Source organism: Hetaerina americana, unplaced genomic scaffold, assembly GCF_022747635.1.
Source record: "Hetaerina americana unplaced genomic scaffold, ioHetAmer1.1.p SCAF_5, whole genome shotgun sequence".
Taxonomy (NCBI): domain Eukaryota; kingdom Metazoa; phylum Arthropoda; class Insecta; order Odonata; family Calopterygidae; genus Hetaerina; species Hetaerina americana.
In genome coordinates this window covers 50,535,470-50,550,683 of record NW_027287095.1, presented here as the reverse complement: position 1 = coordinate 50,550,683, position 15,214 = coordinate 50,535,470, and the positions used below count along the sequence as shown (strand labels likewise).

The following is a 15,214-nucleotide window of genomic DNA, read 5'->3' as shown; positions in this document are numbered from 1 at the left end:
AATCTGTATTAATAAGTGTTCCATTAATGGATGTAAACCTTAAAAGGGAAAACTGGTTTTGAACCGTAAAAGTCTTTCATGAAGCTATTCAGACCACAGTCCGTGATAAGGGCCACTTGACAGAAGTTACCAAGACAAAAAATTGTTCATTCCCGCAAACCAATCAGTGAGCGTACGATCGTAAACAAATGAAAAAACAGTATGTAATAACTAGATTCCAAGTACGAAACCGTCATAAAATGAATTTTGCTTACCTAGTTCCCCTTGACCTCAAATCGATGGAAATTCGCGATTTCAAGCTCAAACATACAAACCGATGATACGAGTATATTCAAAGCTAGACGAATTACTCAGTTACGAACATCAATTTCATACAAAATTGGTAACGAAAGTGACCAAAATCCAGTGCACCATGACCTTGAACAGATATTCGTCATAAAAAGGACGGGATTCATCATAGCTATAAATATATGTACAAGATCAGGCTCACTCAAGCTGCCAAAAATTGTCTGCATCAATATGTATTAACAATAAAGAGTAACGGAACAACTTCTTCGAATCATAATGAATAGATGTAGATATAAAAAAACATTTCTCCACTTTCTTTTTGCGGAAATTATTGCATGTGATGATCAAAGTCTCCGAACCGTTCTCCTTGTATTCGAAACCTGCTGCGTGACAAGGAGCATGTCTTAATAATAGTTTAGTATATTTCAATCGTTATTACAACAAACTGAGAATTGTATCGAAATTGTTAGAGGAGCAAGGTAGGGAATCACTCACGGAGCGAGGGTTAAATGACATACAAAAATCTATTGCATAAATTGAAAGGATGTCTCTTTTGCGATGATGTTAAAACGCATTTTTAGCCCCATCGTACTACGGTAGAGAGATCATTTAAATTAATTTCGATAGATTAAGTGTAGGGCAGATACACAGAAGATGTCACTAATCCACGAACAATAAGGGATGAGAATAAAGTTGTCCAACCGCGCAAGGAAGGACAAGTATTTTGGGTCCAAAGTTGTCTGATGTGGAATCATCCCCTGCCACACACCCTAGCGGTGGCTTTTAGGGTACTACTCGTATGTAATAAATAATAGTAGAACTGGTCTTATGACTAAATGGATCATTGATCCCAACGAGAATCCCCTTAACGATTTATCATATTAACTACTTCTTGAAATATTCGTCTATTTTCCAGAATGCATGAAGATAAAGAATATTTATTGACCTTTTACCGATTTTCCGACTATCACCCTAATAATTAGTAAAGTCTCCAATGGCTACTTACTATCAGAGGTTACCAAGACCACGGCGACGACACAATAAGTGAAAAGAGAAAAAAAGAAGAAGGAGCCAGACTTCCTCGAAGTGGAAAGATGAGTAAAATTAGAGGAAAATCAAAGGGGTATCGCAGCCGACGACGGATATGGGAGAGGCAAGCCACAGACGGTGTAAAAAAAGAGATCCGAAAAACAAAAAGCAGTGAGCAAAGGAGCAGGTAACGCCAAGAGCGTAACTAAACGACGCCATTGGTGTGGTGATGTAAATAAGGGTATAAAAACTGAAAGGTTCCGAAGCCAAGCTTTCCATGAATAACAAATCGGCCGACAGAAGATGCGAGTGGGCTCGCGTGGTCCTCCATGCCTGTGGAGGTGCAAATAAGAAAAATATCGTCCAGAAAAAAACATGAACTCTCGACCGTGTTTACAGAGAAGCTGATGATGTTCTCCGACCTCAGGTAAACGATGAAGGCGATTTCTTTCTCCGTGACAGAAATACGACTCCCTCCGTGCAATGGCGACAGGAAAGTTTGACAGATACGTATTTCATTCACGGTTGGCAGAGAGCAACGACTTCTCTCTGCAACCTTGTAGACCAACCGTTGGCTATGCTGTGCGCAGCTGTGAGGAGCAACACGGATTTCTACGGCAGTATCGAGGCTTTGTGATAAAGAAATTGAGAAGAGAGCCCACATGAAACTTTACTTCTCGCGCCACTCTACGATATCTACGTAATGCGCAATTCGTGTGGTGAATAGAAAAAAAAGATAATCACAAAACCGGGAAATCGATAATAATGTGCAAATAATCAGTGCATCGTCGGTCTTTTTTTTCGAACACTTTTCGAGACCATGATTTTCCGCCTTGCTATCGGCCATGGGAGAACAGACAATATAACCATTCGGAAAATCTGAGAACCAGAATGACTAAAATATAAAAAACCAACAAACACAACCACGAATTTAAAAAAATCTGCTGCTAAAAGGTGACCATCGCCCACAGGAATGAGCGCAAGATATGCCTGACATAAAAGTTTCTTTCATTAAACACTTTCCCAGACCAAACCACCAGCCTCATTCTTTCTTCGAGAAACATTAAACCATTCCGTAGAAATCTGTGTCACTAAATCTGAAAGCTCTTTCTGTGGGGAATAAAGTGAAAAAGCTACCGATTGCAACGTACAATTGAGCGCGAGGCGTTGTCTAAGAAGACTAGTTGAAGACCGAGTGAAACAATAGGGAGACCCGAGGAAACTTCATCAAGCAAATACGCCGGGAAAGCACCAGATCTTACTTAAACAATAGGGAGAATTCCCTTACGACACCAAGTCACGCCGTTATTGACCAAACCCATCGGGTATTGGTGACTCTCCCTCATGCCTCGTTCCTCACCGCGTAGGTGCTGCGCTAATGCGACGAGAATGCGTATCACCTTCACGAGCCGAAACTGAGTTATTAAACCTATGATGCACTACCGCTGTTCCCCTTGCAGGGACCTCATTCCAGAGGATTGGTGGTACCCTCATGAATAACACAACAGCCGAAACCAGTAGTTACGAATTCGTGGAAAGTTTCCGAGGAGAGACTGACGGTGAGATCCAGAAAGACCACCGAAAGCAACGGAAAGATGCCATTACTTAACATACAAACAATTGATATTGCCAATATACCTCGATTGAAACTACACACATTAAATATATGCACGACGAATTAATGAAACCACTGTGAAAATTACCTACCAATATTACTAGTATTCTCGGTACTCTTTCGAGAAGAGTATTCCTAGTAGAAAAGGGGCTGAGAACAAGCGAATAAACGGGCAACATATTAGGGAATATTTATTCAACCAAACCTGCCAACATAATGCCTGAATACAAAAATATATACTTATATGAACTTTGAGTCCGAGGTAACTTTTAGAAACTACGATAAAAAATATTACCTCCAATACGCTACATAGCTCCGCACCGTATAAGAAAAATAAAACCAAGATACCACTCGACAAACTGCCATATGGCGGAGGACAAAAGTAGATGCCTATATCATAACGGCGGTACAGAATCAGAAAAGAGAAAAGCTAACAACGGAGAAAGAGTTTGCGAGATAAACTATTAAATGCCCAACATTGCTACATCGCGGCTTCAATTGAAGGCCGTTTCTTTTCTGACACGGGGCTGGCTCTGAAAACAAAAACAATCAACGAGACCATAATCATACGATCTCGAAATGTTTATATTGTAAATGTAGCGTGAAAACATTTATTTGAACAGCGCCACTCATAAAATCAAAACTTGGATCGCATTGAATTTTCAGCAATTTCTTTAATATTACATACTTGTATTAACACTTTCTTAAAGACGAATAGACAAGGTGCCTGGAGTTAGATTTTCTGGTGCTTCAAAGGTACAATACTCTGCACAGCCTAATGGACCCTGACAAATGAAATCTAAGCTAAAGGTATTACCCTAACATGCAGAGCTCTTGGTTCCCTGTTAACGTGTTAACGAACTAAATATCGCGGCAGGGATTAAAAATCAATTGCAAAACTTTATTCGAGCTCAATAAAAAATAACACGATATCGGTACACAAAAATGTTAAACGGGATGGGAGGCGTAAATACGTACATGGTCAACCCAACCCAAAAATATATGTATAAACCAGATGGGCCACGCCAAGTCCTTGTATTAGAGTCTTGTATATCAAGGTAATAAAATTCCTGACCATGATATTTCTACAATTGAACCATCATGTCATGCCCATTAACTTATTTAGTGCAAGTCAATGAACCGCAAATGGGAATCTCACAATGAATGAACATTCCTTGGGAGATTCCACAAGATTCCAAAAACACGCTGGTCAGAGGTCACACCAAGTCCTTGTGTGAACTGAACTGGGTCGCCTTCTATAATTGGTATCTCAGACACATATCAATTTATACAATGGACCGTCCTTGGCCGTTAACAGTTCGTCTGCCATATGGACATCACCAGGCTATTTACTGTTAATTTTTAAAAAATATAACAATAATAAAAATCCCCAACGCCGACTAAAAGTGAGGCCTACTCTCTGATAAGAGAGTATAAACAGATAAAAAAGAGGATGCAGTCAAAAAAATTACTCCTGAAAAAGGAGAAACCGAGGGGGTTCCTCAAGCAAAACCAATAAAAGACCATCCTCCACAAAACGGTGGCACCGATTGCGTCAACGCGTCGCACGCACCCCATTCATGAGCAGCCGATGCAAGTCAAACCGATGAAGGAATGGCTGGCCAGAGCACACCTTGCAGAACGCCTTGGAGATAATCGAACCACTACGCAGGCGCACAAATCCCAAGACGGCAATCGAATTCTAAAGCTACGGTGCCATCGAAACCCTCATTTGCTTCAGTCGCAAAAAACTTAACAGAACGCGGAACATTGACCGTTCGCCCTAGCCACTCCAGACGCGAACGAGGCCGCATGAAACACGAGCCAAATCATACCAACGGATGATCAAGAACGTTGGACTTGAAATACGCTTGGATTACCAATATCATTTCAAGTGCGAATACACGCACAGAATTAGCTAGGAACTCCAGAAATTTTTAAACATAAATAATAGGGTCAAGTCGGCTATTCACGTAATGTCCATCAAATAACGATCTTTATTGCCGAAAATAAAATTTAGGCATTACAAGGCATCAACTCGAAATCCTATCGAATGAGTTGAAGACAGCATGCAAACCGTGATTTGATTATTCTACATTAAAATTCACAAAAAAGGCATATGAGGCGAAATGCGACTCCAACTCGGTATTTACTACCATTGCTAACTAACCACAGCGACATGAGTTGAAGAAACCAACCATTGAGACGTGACGCCATCTACATTCTACTGAATAAATGCAATGCTAAATATCCTTTAATGCTAACTACTTCCGTTCAACTTAATTCAGCAAGACAACGACAAATAGTCACAGGATACATACACGAGCCTTGTTAAAATATTCCCTCAAGTTACGTACCAAGGACGAATTACTTTTCCTAAAAGAAAATTCCGTTTAGCAATGACCTGCATAGTCAGCCAAAAAAAATATACGTACATACACAAGTATACTGCGACAGAAGGAAGGACGATAGGCAAGCGAGAGAGGGGTAGGAAAAGGACAGGCGTACTAGATGTGTGTGTGTGTGTGTGTATATATATATATATATATATATATATATATATATATATATATATATATATATATATATATATATATATATGTATATATATATGTATATATATATATATATTTATTTTTATTTATATATGTGTGTGTGTATATATATATATATATATATATATATATATATATATATATATATATATATATATATATATATATATATATATATAATGGGCTGACACAATATAACACAAATAGAATATAATAGCAACATTTAGGACACTCACACGGTAAATTGTTCGAGCTTTCGGCCCTCTCAGAAGCCATCTTCAAGAGAGACTGAAAAACTTTTTCAGTCTCTCTTGAAGAAGGCCTCTGAGAGGGCCAAAAGCTCGAACAATTTACCGTGTGAATGTTACGTTTCTTTTTACCCTCATAATGAAGGAATTCCACAAAGTTAAACCTAAAACTGTTATGTCATTGTTCTGCATGAAAAATCGCCACTGGGTCACACTACTGGAGCCTTGCCCATTCTTCATGAAAAATTATCCTTGGTCATTGACAAGGATGCAATATTAATAACTTGCCCATCAAACAAATAAAGTACGCTCAGCTCAACACGTAGGGAAGTGAGTTATTGGATAAACTGCATCTTCTATTCTGGGATGCGAACCGGTTGTTAAAACAGACGGTAAAAGAACAAATATTTACGCTCTGAAAGAGAGCAGATCACCCATGAGATGGCGAATCCCATCCAACTGCTGCCACGAGCTTCTGGCTTTCCTTAGCCATGAGAAGGTCGAAGAAAGCAACGCAGAGGCGGGCCAAAGAAATGACTTCAGTCTGGGAGTGGGGCGGGGAGGGAATAACAACCTTGAAGAAACGTAGGAATGGAGGGGAAAGAGGCGGTGAGGGAAAATGACTTCAGGTTGTTGCTGGACGATAACAAAGAGCCAGTCAGCACGAGATAGTGGACAGATGGGTGAGCAGTGCAAGTCTTCGGGTTGAGTGGAAGAAAATGAATTAGCTCTTCGAGGGAGCTGTGGCTCAATTGGAAGTCCATTCAATACTGAGGTGAAGTTCACGATTTATCTGCACAAGCACCTTAGAGTACAGGATAAAATTAATGTAACTGTCGAGCACAATCAGCTAGGAGTGCAGTCAAGGATTTCAAACAAAACATATCGTGACTTTCCTCAAATCGGAGAGAGCTTGAAAGAAGCATTGAGGTCAAACCATCATTCGCGAATATAACTGACGATACCTCGCGATTCAATGATGCCAGAAATCGATCGAATGTATAAAGCAAAATCACAGGGGGCAAAAATGAGACAAGACGCGCCATGGCAGCGGGGTACAAGAAACTGCACATTTTGGTTGAATAATAGGGTAATTTAAATATCAGCTCATTTATTAATAAGAATGTTCATCAAACCAATTACAACATAAATGTTTGATAAAAACAAATAAAGACAAAAAAAGATTCCGAATTTCGTTGGCCCAGTTTTTGTCCAACGTTAAATGTTTCCTATTCGGTATCTCGAATGAATTATGTTAAGAGAAAGTTAATTAGCAACCTATCGTACTGATTACCGCAAATAATATGAAATTAGTGCCAATCGCTGAACAACGAAGCAAATTAATTTTTAAATCCTACAACAGAAAAGAATTACAGAACAACGGAACCGAGTCATATTGGGCAACTCTGAAATACTCATATCCGAAATGCGTAATATGATTCATTAACTTTCACGCAAAAAATGGAAAAAGGGGGATATATTTCAAAGGAAAAAGTCCCAGATAAGTTCTTGAAACAATTAAAATGAGAAAATACAAATGAGTAAATTTAGTCAATATTAAAATGAATAACACCCGGACATTGCGTGTTGAGTCGGGGCCATAGAAACTGACATACACCAGCATATAAAAAAAACAAAAGCCCAGTAAAACAGAAAGAATAGAAGGCATGAATAAAAATCTTTATCTAATATTTGCAACTTGATCTTATTTTCGACGAGGTTACAAATTTGAAATCCGACGTGATAGAAGCCATAGCGAAGCAAACTTACTCGTGGTCGAACACGAACGGAGTTGTCACCGCGCTGAGCATTGCATAACGTCAATCCATAACACTTGACGCAGTGTTTCATGAAAAATACTGTCAGCATTCGCTGGTGGCGTGAAAGTTGGAAGAAAAAAAAGGTCACACTACCTAGAATAATTGGCTTACAAAAAAATCTGGTGGAGGTATTCTGAGGAGCCAGCTCCACCCCCGGAAGCAGCTCTTAATGATTTAACGGTGTAATATCCGTGAGTGCAAACCAGCGTACGACATCCGATCATATGCGATTGGCGAACAAAAAATTATGAAGGGTTACACATTGAGGGCAAAATGTTGATGCAAACATCTACGAGAAAATGCTTTGCACAAAAGAAAATTAGCTGCCAGTGCACTTCTTCAAATTACAAGTAGACTTGCTACATGAAACGTTATCTGCACGAAACTTGGCACGTTAACTCACATTATAATTGACAAGGTTCATATGATTTACCACACAATATCAAAAAACCATACGCTTTTGCTATAATTTCAAGCGAAGGAACGTTTACGATAACGTACTGGCTTCCCACCCTGAGGGCCCGGGTTCAAATCCCGGCGGTGTTGAATATTTTTCAGAGGTATATCGATCCCTACTTGAGGTGCGTTGTGGAGGGCACTTTGAGTGAGTACGTCGTCCGTCGGATGGGACGTTAAACTGCGGACCCCTTGGCGCCTTTCGTAAAGAGTAGGCTAATGCCGACGCCGGGTTTCTCTCCACCCTTCATCCTCTCCTGTCCATCCCCTATGGCGCAAATGACCTCAGCTGTCGGTCGCCTCCCCTCAAAACTACTACTACTACGTTTACGAGCAAACGGTAAAAACAAAGACATCTTGCTGTATCCTAGAATTTATGCAGTCAGCATTACTCCGAATCAACTCTTCTGTCAGTCTCGGGAGGAAACGACGACTTATCATTTTCGAGCTCTAATTCAAAATCACAATTGGCAATTGGGCGTCATAAATTACTGCCTGGTCTTGTGAATGGTAAGTATTTAGGACAAAACGCATGTGTTATACGGGTCGCCCACTTCCTTAGAAAATACATCCCCTCGTTCATCAGACCGTTACTTAAAATATTACGGGCAGTCGGATCATAAGTCAGCTGGAACATCATGGTTACACACAATGCTAGGCTATCGATGACAAAGGTGATTACATAACCTCAAGGAATGAGAGCTTCCTTCTGAACTCAGACAAGAACCTCGGGCATCTCCATCAATGGATTTTTTGCTGCCCACATTCTATGAGTATCTTCTACTTCATCATAATTGGTCTCGCTCTTCACGTTGTGCACATTTAAACATAAAATAACCATGTAACCCTGGGTAGCTTTCTCAAAACAACAGTGGTTAGTCATTTACAGATGTAACCAAATGATGAGACTATTTCCGCTTTTGGGCGTGTACGTAATTAGGCTTAGGAAATGTTATGGGGAATGGAGAAATACTATCGCCATTTATCTACTCTTCTATCAAAAGGAGATGCATCAGGTGTCCAAAGCTTAACATATCCGACGGACGATGTAGAGAACTCTACCCTCAAAGTGGGAAGGAAGTCAACTTGTTCGTTACCGGACAGCGAGAAACGAGTTTGGAGAAACGGTAGTGTACTATGTTCTCGTTTTTTTTAAGGTAATCTACCGGTTAAGGTAGGTTTTTGGATGGACACAACTACCAAACAAATATTTTATTACTCCTAACAAAACACAAAATCCATCATCCTACTCTATATCAGGTCCCTCTTCATCTCCGAGTACTTTCTTCCTCCCTTCATCCCGTTCAACATCCCTATCCTGTTCCTTCCCTTTCCTCTTTTGCCCAACATTCTACCCTCTATCACAGTCTTCAACATCCCACTGCCGGTCAATACCCCCTTCATCCACTTTTCCTGCCTCCACAGGATTTCTCCCAACAAACCCCTCTCTTCGCCCACCATACCAAGTACTTCCTCATTTGTTTTCTTCTCTGTCCATTTCACCTTCTCCATTCTTCTCCACACCCACATTTCAAAAGCCTCCAATCTACGTCTATCCTCCTGCTTCAATGACCACGTTTCCGCACCGTACATAGCTACGCTCCATATAAAGGTTTTTACGAGTCTTTTCTTAACATCCTTACTCAACGTCCCTGTCATCAACTCCCTCCTCCTTGTGAAAGCCTCCTTGCCTAGCGCAATTCTTCTCCTTACGTCCCTACTACTTTGACCGTGTTGGTCCAAAACACTACCGAGATACGTAAACTGCTCTAGTTTTTGCCCTCCTATTTTAATGTTAAGCTTGGCCTTTTTCTTTCTAGAAAATCGCATAACCTTTGTTTTCTTAATATTGATTCTCATCCCATACCTGTCGCACTGAATTTCCAATTCACTCAGCAATGCTTGCAGCCCCTTGGCTGACTGACAAACTAAGGCTTGGTCATCAGCAAACCTAACTGATTTTACGAATTCCCCGCCCACTTTCATTCCTACCTCGAGTTCTTCCCATGCCTCTTTAATCATTTCCTCTGCATACAGGTTGAACAGCAACGGTGATAATGGGCAACCCTGCCTTACACCCCTTCCTAACACTGCCCATCCTGACTCCCCGTTTCCCACCTGCACCTGAGTTCTCGTTTATAGAGCTGAGAAAATAATTCCGTCAGGAAAATTCTATGAAAATCGGAGGACAGCCGACTTTTAGCCGATAATGCCAACAACTAAAATTCACTACACTTAGCATTCACATCCGGTTACCTTTCATCCCATTTTTCTGGATCAAACTGAACTCTCAACGCTGCTACCCTTGTTTTCGAGTGGAGTCATCTCTATATTCTCTACCTCTTTACAGCAGATAATCACTAAATGCTAAAGGTGAAAACTGTCCAGCATGAAACACGGGGACAAAAAAATGCCACCAATTAAACAATGAACCTACTTTTATCGTTATCCAATAAATAAACATGGAATTTCCATCGCTGAGCATCAATCTTATCCTCGTGCCAAATAGCTGTAGCTGTAAATACCTTATATGATCGAATCTATCTGCGTGGAATTCCTTCATTATGAGGGTAAAAAGATACTTTACACACGATGATGCGCAGCATCGAAACCATGGTCGTGAAATATTAAATCTTTATTGTGGAAGAGTCAAGTTTCTTTTTACCCTCATGAATGTAGCCGCGGCAAAACCCGAGACAATCGTGAGAAATATTAATAAATGCAACGCATCCGCGGTAAAACGCGCTCGACAAGGCGCCCGGCCTACATTACATACCTACACAGAAACATTTCAGTGATCGTTCAAGCGGCACGGGTAAAGATCGTCTCCGCAGAAGCTAACTGCAAGTGCATTCCACTCTCGAGTCAACACCCCGACGTAAAATTATCTTTAAAAATCATGACGAAGCCGGTCGTTTCCTTTCGCACCGCGCAATCCAGCGAAAACGACATTCCTCCCCTGGTAATGCCGGACGGCAGAGAAGAGGACGCTGGTTCTCAGTCACAACCTCCAGACAGGGTCACGCAATACTCCACTCGTGACAACACCAAGAGTGTCGAGTGGCAGCACCGTCTCATGGGCCTATAGAGCAGGTTTCAAAGCGAAACTCTAACCGCCCAGTTTTTCTCACCTTTGCCCAAGTCATGGCGGGTTATTTATCGCCCTGCATCACGTATCTTAAGTGACAAAGTAGAACTTTCCTCGCTAGAATCGAGAAAGATTCAGAAATCACGGATACCCATAGGTTTATCACCAAAATTAAATTAAAATTAACTTGGGCATGCTTACAAACATTTGATTTTAAACCAAACGATTCCTGAAATACTAGGCACCACCTCTATTTCAAGCTCCTACACATCTTTGAAGGTAGACTACCATTCTGAACACACCCTACCAATGAAGAACTTGAGATCCCATAAATACGATATTATTTCGGGCTGGTATTCGGATAACAAGGGTTCTTCATTATTTACAGCATCAATCATCATGTTTACAGGCTGTGGCAGATAATAACAATGAAATCATAATCACAAAAACAAAATTTTTAATGCAGGCTACATCTTCAACTGCAAAAATATTTACACACACGGAAAGGCGAAATCGACAACCGATAAAAGAAAGGCACTCCAACTGTAACCGAATTTACGAGGCAAAATATTTAAAATTTAAGGAATCGCGATCCCAAGAGCTTAGCTGAAAAGGTCGAAACAAAACCTATAATGATGGTTTTCGGGTGAACTTTTTGAAAAATATCCCAATGGCAACCCCAACCGTAGATATTATATAACCACGCGTAAGTAAATGTAAAATAATAACACTTAGCATGTAGAATGTTGAAATGAACAAAACACGGAAGATTCTGGAAAACCTAACTTCCATACTTGAAGATCATCGATCGACTACGGGCTGGAGAAAAGGAAGGCAAGCACGTATAACGCACGACGAGTCTGTTCATTAACGTAGGGTTAAAGAATCCCTACCTGACCAGTATAAACAAATGTGACTAACCCCCAAAAGCAGCCAAATAAACTATAGACAACAATGGTAAACAATGTAACTACGGTACTTATTCCAAAAAGCAAATATGGATACGAAAGGAAATTTCGCCCTTTGCCCAAAACAGAAATTGTAAATTAAATCTATACCTACACTTGTATAAAATTTTGTATGTTTTAGTATAATTGCACAAATGGTAAAGTGTAATGGTATCAATGGTTTGGTCGCAGCTAAAAGAAAACAGCAGAACCAGGCCAAATAAGCAATACAAATAGCCTATAATTGAATGAATCTATACACAAAACTTGATCATTTACTCGTTGCATTATGCAAAGGTCATATGGAAAGAACTTATTCGACCAAAGTCATTCATACTAAGTTCTGCCATTTTAGAAAAGTAGCCTAGACAGTATTACCCGGAATTTCTGGTATATTTTCAATCCTAAGAGCTTTGCATTAAATACACGGCAGAAGATTATCACTTGTTTAATTACTGAAATAACACAATTAAATACATCATAGTGGAATAAACCCTTTTTATCAAGGATTGAAGAAGTAAATATTGAAGAATCCAATGTGATTGATATAGGGGAGTCGTTCCAAACCATGCTATTCTGAACATGCCACAATGTTACGTCCGCCCAATGGACAAGCGGTAAGGGTAAGACATTAATATTTTGTAACTCTTTACGGATGAATGCAAGAGATGTTACGCCATCCTTTGTAAACCTACAATACGAACAAACCATATGCAACATGTTGAAAAGAAGGTAGAAATCACTAACACCCGATGAAATCAGTCAAATTTAACCCAACAAACATTTTAGACGGTCACAAAGCGGACTAGAAACTTTCTGGTCAAGTAAGACTTATATGCAAAACTAAAAACAGGAAATATCATTAAATAAACTATCGGCACTTACATTTTAACCATAATTACCGGTATATAAATACACGAAATTCATGATGTGCAACAAACTTAATACTTACAACAACTAAGACAAAGAAAAATGCAAATATATGAGATTCCTACTGAGAATGGAGGAAAATTGTCATGATAGTATATATTCTACAAAGAAAGGATTTATAACATACCTTCATGTTGTTTTCGACAAGGTAATTGGACGAACATATTGTATATACGATGTAGGCTCTGAATATTTCCCAGTTCGTCTTGCTCTTGAATGCTGCGTGCGTGTCTTCGAAAGAAAGATCTAATTTGTCTCGCCTAGGATTGCTTTCAGCTTTATCCACAGTCGAATCAAAGCCAATCGCTCCTGCAGCGTGTGTCGACTTGCAAGCATAAGGCGAAGTAGTTTCTACAAGAACTAAAGAACGGCTTTTTGCTAAGTGTTTAAGAAGATGGCGAGATGCAATTTTGTTTGAAACACTGCTTCTAACTGCCACTCTCAAAAACGCCATTTCCTGCAGCGTTGAAAGATATTTCCGAGTCCTTCCGCGGGCTACGTTTCAAGCCGTATATAATCTTGACCACAAAAACCCTTACAGATAACAGCAAGCCAGTAACTTTCGCCGAGCACTCCAAGACGTCTCTCTCGCGTCGCGACCGATACTTGAATAAAGCAAATACAACTTGCGCAGCTAACGATAGAATACTGTCGTCATAAAATGATGAGAATATTCAATTTACTGATGTATGTATATAAGAGACTAAGTCAGCAAAATTCCAAACTGATAATCATCATATGATCAAAAGAATAAAAAGCTTTTTATTTTCATATCCTAAACAACATAAAAATGGGTAAATATTACAATTATAATTTTTTATGCAAATTATGCTTGCCGACTACACTGCTATATTTCTCATACGTAACTCATGACGTCATTATCATCGGCTCTTTTGATTGGGTTAAAAAATAGGCGTGTCGTTCGGAGTGCGATTGTAGGTGAATCGAAAGATTCAGGTTGATCGATACCTGATCGATTGTCGAAATCATCTCGATTGACCTATGATCTCGTCGCGGGTATTGAAAAAGATGCTTGGATAATGTCAAAAGCAGTTAACTATGTTGTCTTTGTATTAATTTTTCAGTAATGGATGTCATTCGTCTCGTTATTTATGAGAATAAGCAGAAATGGGACCTTTTCTATATAACCAGTGATTTTTGTGCGACGACTGACCATGTTTTTTTCTCGTACAAGGAAAGTATAAAAAATAAAACCTTTGGGCATGTGTTAAACTATGAAAAAGTATATAGCTGTGATTGCATTCCAGAGGACTCGAACGCAAATAACAGAGAGATAGGCGACGGAGGCAATAGTGTGGTTTGTAAAACTGCCTGGTGCTGTAATAGGTCATGTTCGAAGAGAAGGGTCAGATCACCGAGGCTGTTACTCCAGTTCAATGGCTACGAGTTATCTGTATTTTTGTATTGTGTTCTAAGTTCAAAAGTATTTAGAAATAATTTTATTGCATATTTGAAATCATCGATTTGTGGAAACTCTACCAATATTCTTGTGAAAGTGAAACTAGTTCAGCCAAAGCAACATATCATCGACTTCGCATGGTAAGTAAACTACTCACAATTTGGCGATCACCTTGCGTAGACTCACTGTTTATTTTAATGTAATGTCAGGGGTAGAAGAATGGAGTGCCTTGCCTGCGAAAGAATGGTGTTGAGCGTGACGATGTCTTGGTTGTCAACCCTCGGAGGTGCCTTTTCTGCTTTGGGGGATGCTAGAACTGACTGTGTAAGTGCCTCTAACGTTTTTGAAACATGTAAGAAGTAAATTGAGATAAATTCCAATCTAAATTATTATTCGCAACTTAAAAGGCAGGGGTAGCTGCTCGGATATCAGTGCATCAGTTCAAGATTGCCATTCGACTGGGAGATCTACAAACAGTGGCACGCTGCAAACTCTACCTTGCCTTAAGTCTAATTCAACGTGGAAAGCTAAAGATCGCAAGAAAAATAATATATGAGCAGTACCAGTTTGCGAAAGGAGAACCAGAAGAAGTCAGAGATATAAGATTGATCCGCATGTGCCAGGGAATGTGGGCTAAACTTAAATATTCCTATAAGTTACTGCAAAATATAAAATATAGGAATTCCAAAGAGCCATAGCTGTGAATTGTGATAAGATATTGTAATGTTCAAGTGTTCTAAATAAAACGGCTTAATGTTATTATGTCATTAAAAATTTATATACCCACGTCTGGATCATTTGCCTGACGCAATATCATC

At 39.7% G+C, this 15,214-nt stretch overlaps 2 protein-coding genes across 2 annotated transcripts in view; one reads left to right on the top strand and one right to left on the bottom strand.

Annotated features, from left to right (window-relative positions):
- The window catches only part of LOC139693931 (proline dehydrogenase 1, mitochondrial-like), an 88,625-nt gene extending 75,055 nt beyond the window's left edge, over positions 1–13,570 (bottom strand). Inside the window, exon 1 of the mRNA XM_071592271.1 lies at positions 13,104–13,570. Coding sequence (XP_071448372.1) covers positions 13,104–13,430 — 327 coding nt within the window. The 5' untranslated portion in view covers positions 13,431–13,570. The remainder of the gene's footprint in view (positions 1–13,103) is intronic.
- Positions 13,571–13,963: 393 nt separating this feature from the next.
- LOC139693943 (uncharacterized) lies at positions 13,964–15,155 on the top strand. The gene is made up of 3 exons (XM_071592291.1): positions 13,964–14,536; positions 14,606–14,720; positions 14,804–15,155. The coding sequence occupies exons 1-3, from the start codon at positions 14,064–14,066 to the stop codon at positions 15,092–15,094; spliced, it is 879 nt and encodes a 292-aa protein (XP_071448392.1). The 5' UTR covers positions 13,964–14,063; the 3' UTR covers positions 15,095–15,155.
- The last annotated feature ends 59 nt before the right edge of the window (positions 15,156–15,214 follow it).

Excerpts from the sequence above, each read along its gene's own strand:
- LOC139693943 (XM_071592291.1), top strand. The coding sequence starts at position 14,064 with ATGGATGTCATTCGTCTCGTTATTTATGAGAATAAGCAGAAATGGGAC. Across the intron at positions 14,537-14,605 it reads CATATCATCGACTTCGCATG|GGGTAGAAGAATGGAGTGCC; the intron begins GTAAGTAAACTA and ends ATGTAATGTCAG. Across the intron at positions 14,721-14,803 it reads GGGATGCTAGAACTGACTGT|GCAGGGGTAGCTGCTCGGAT; the intron begins GTAAGTGCCTCT and ends GCAACTTAAAAG.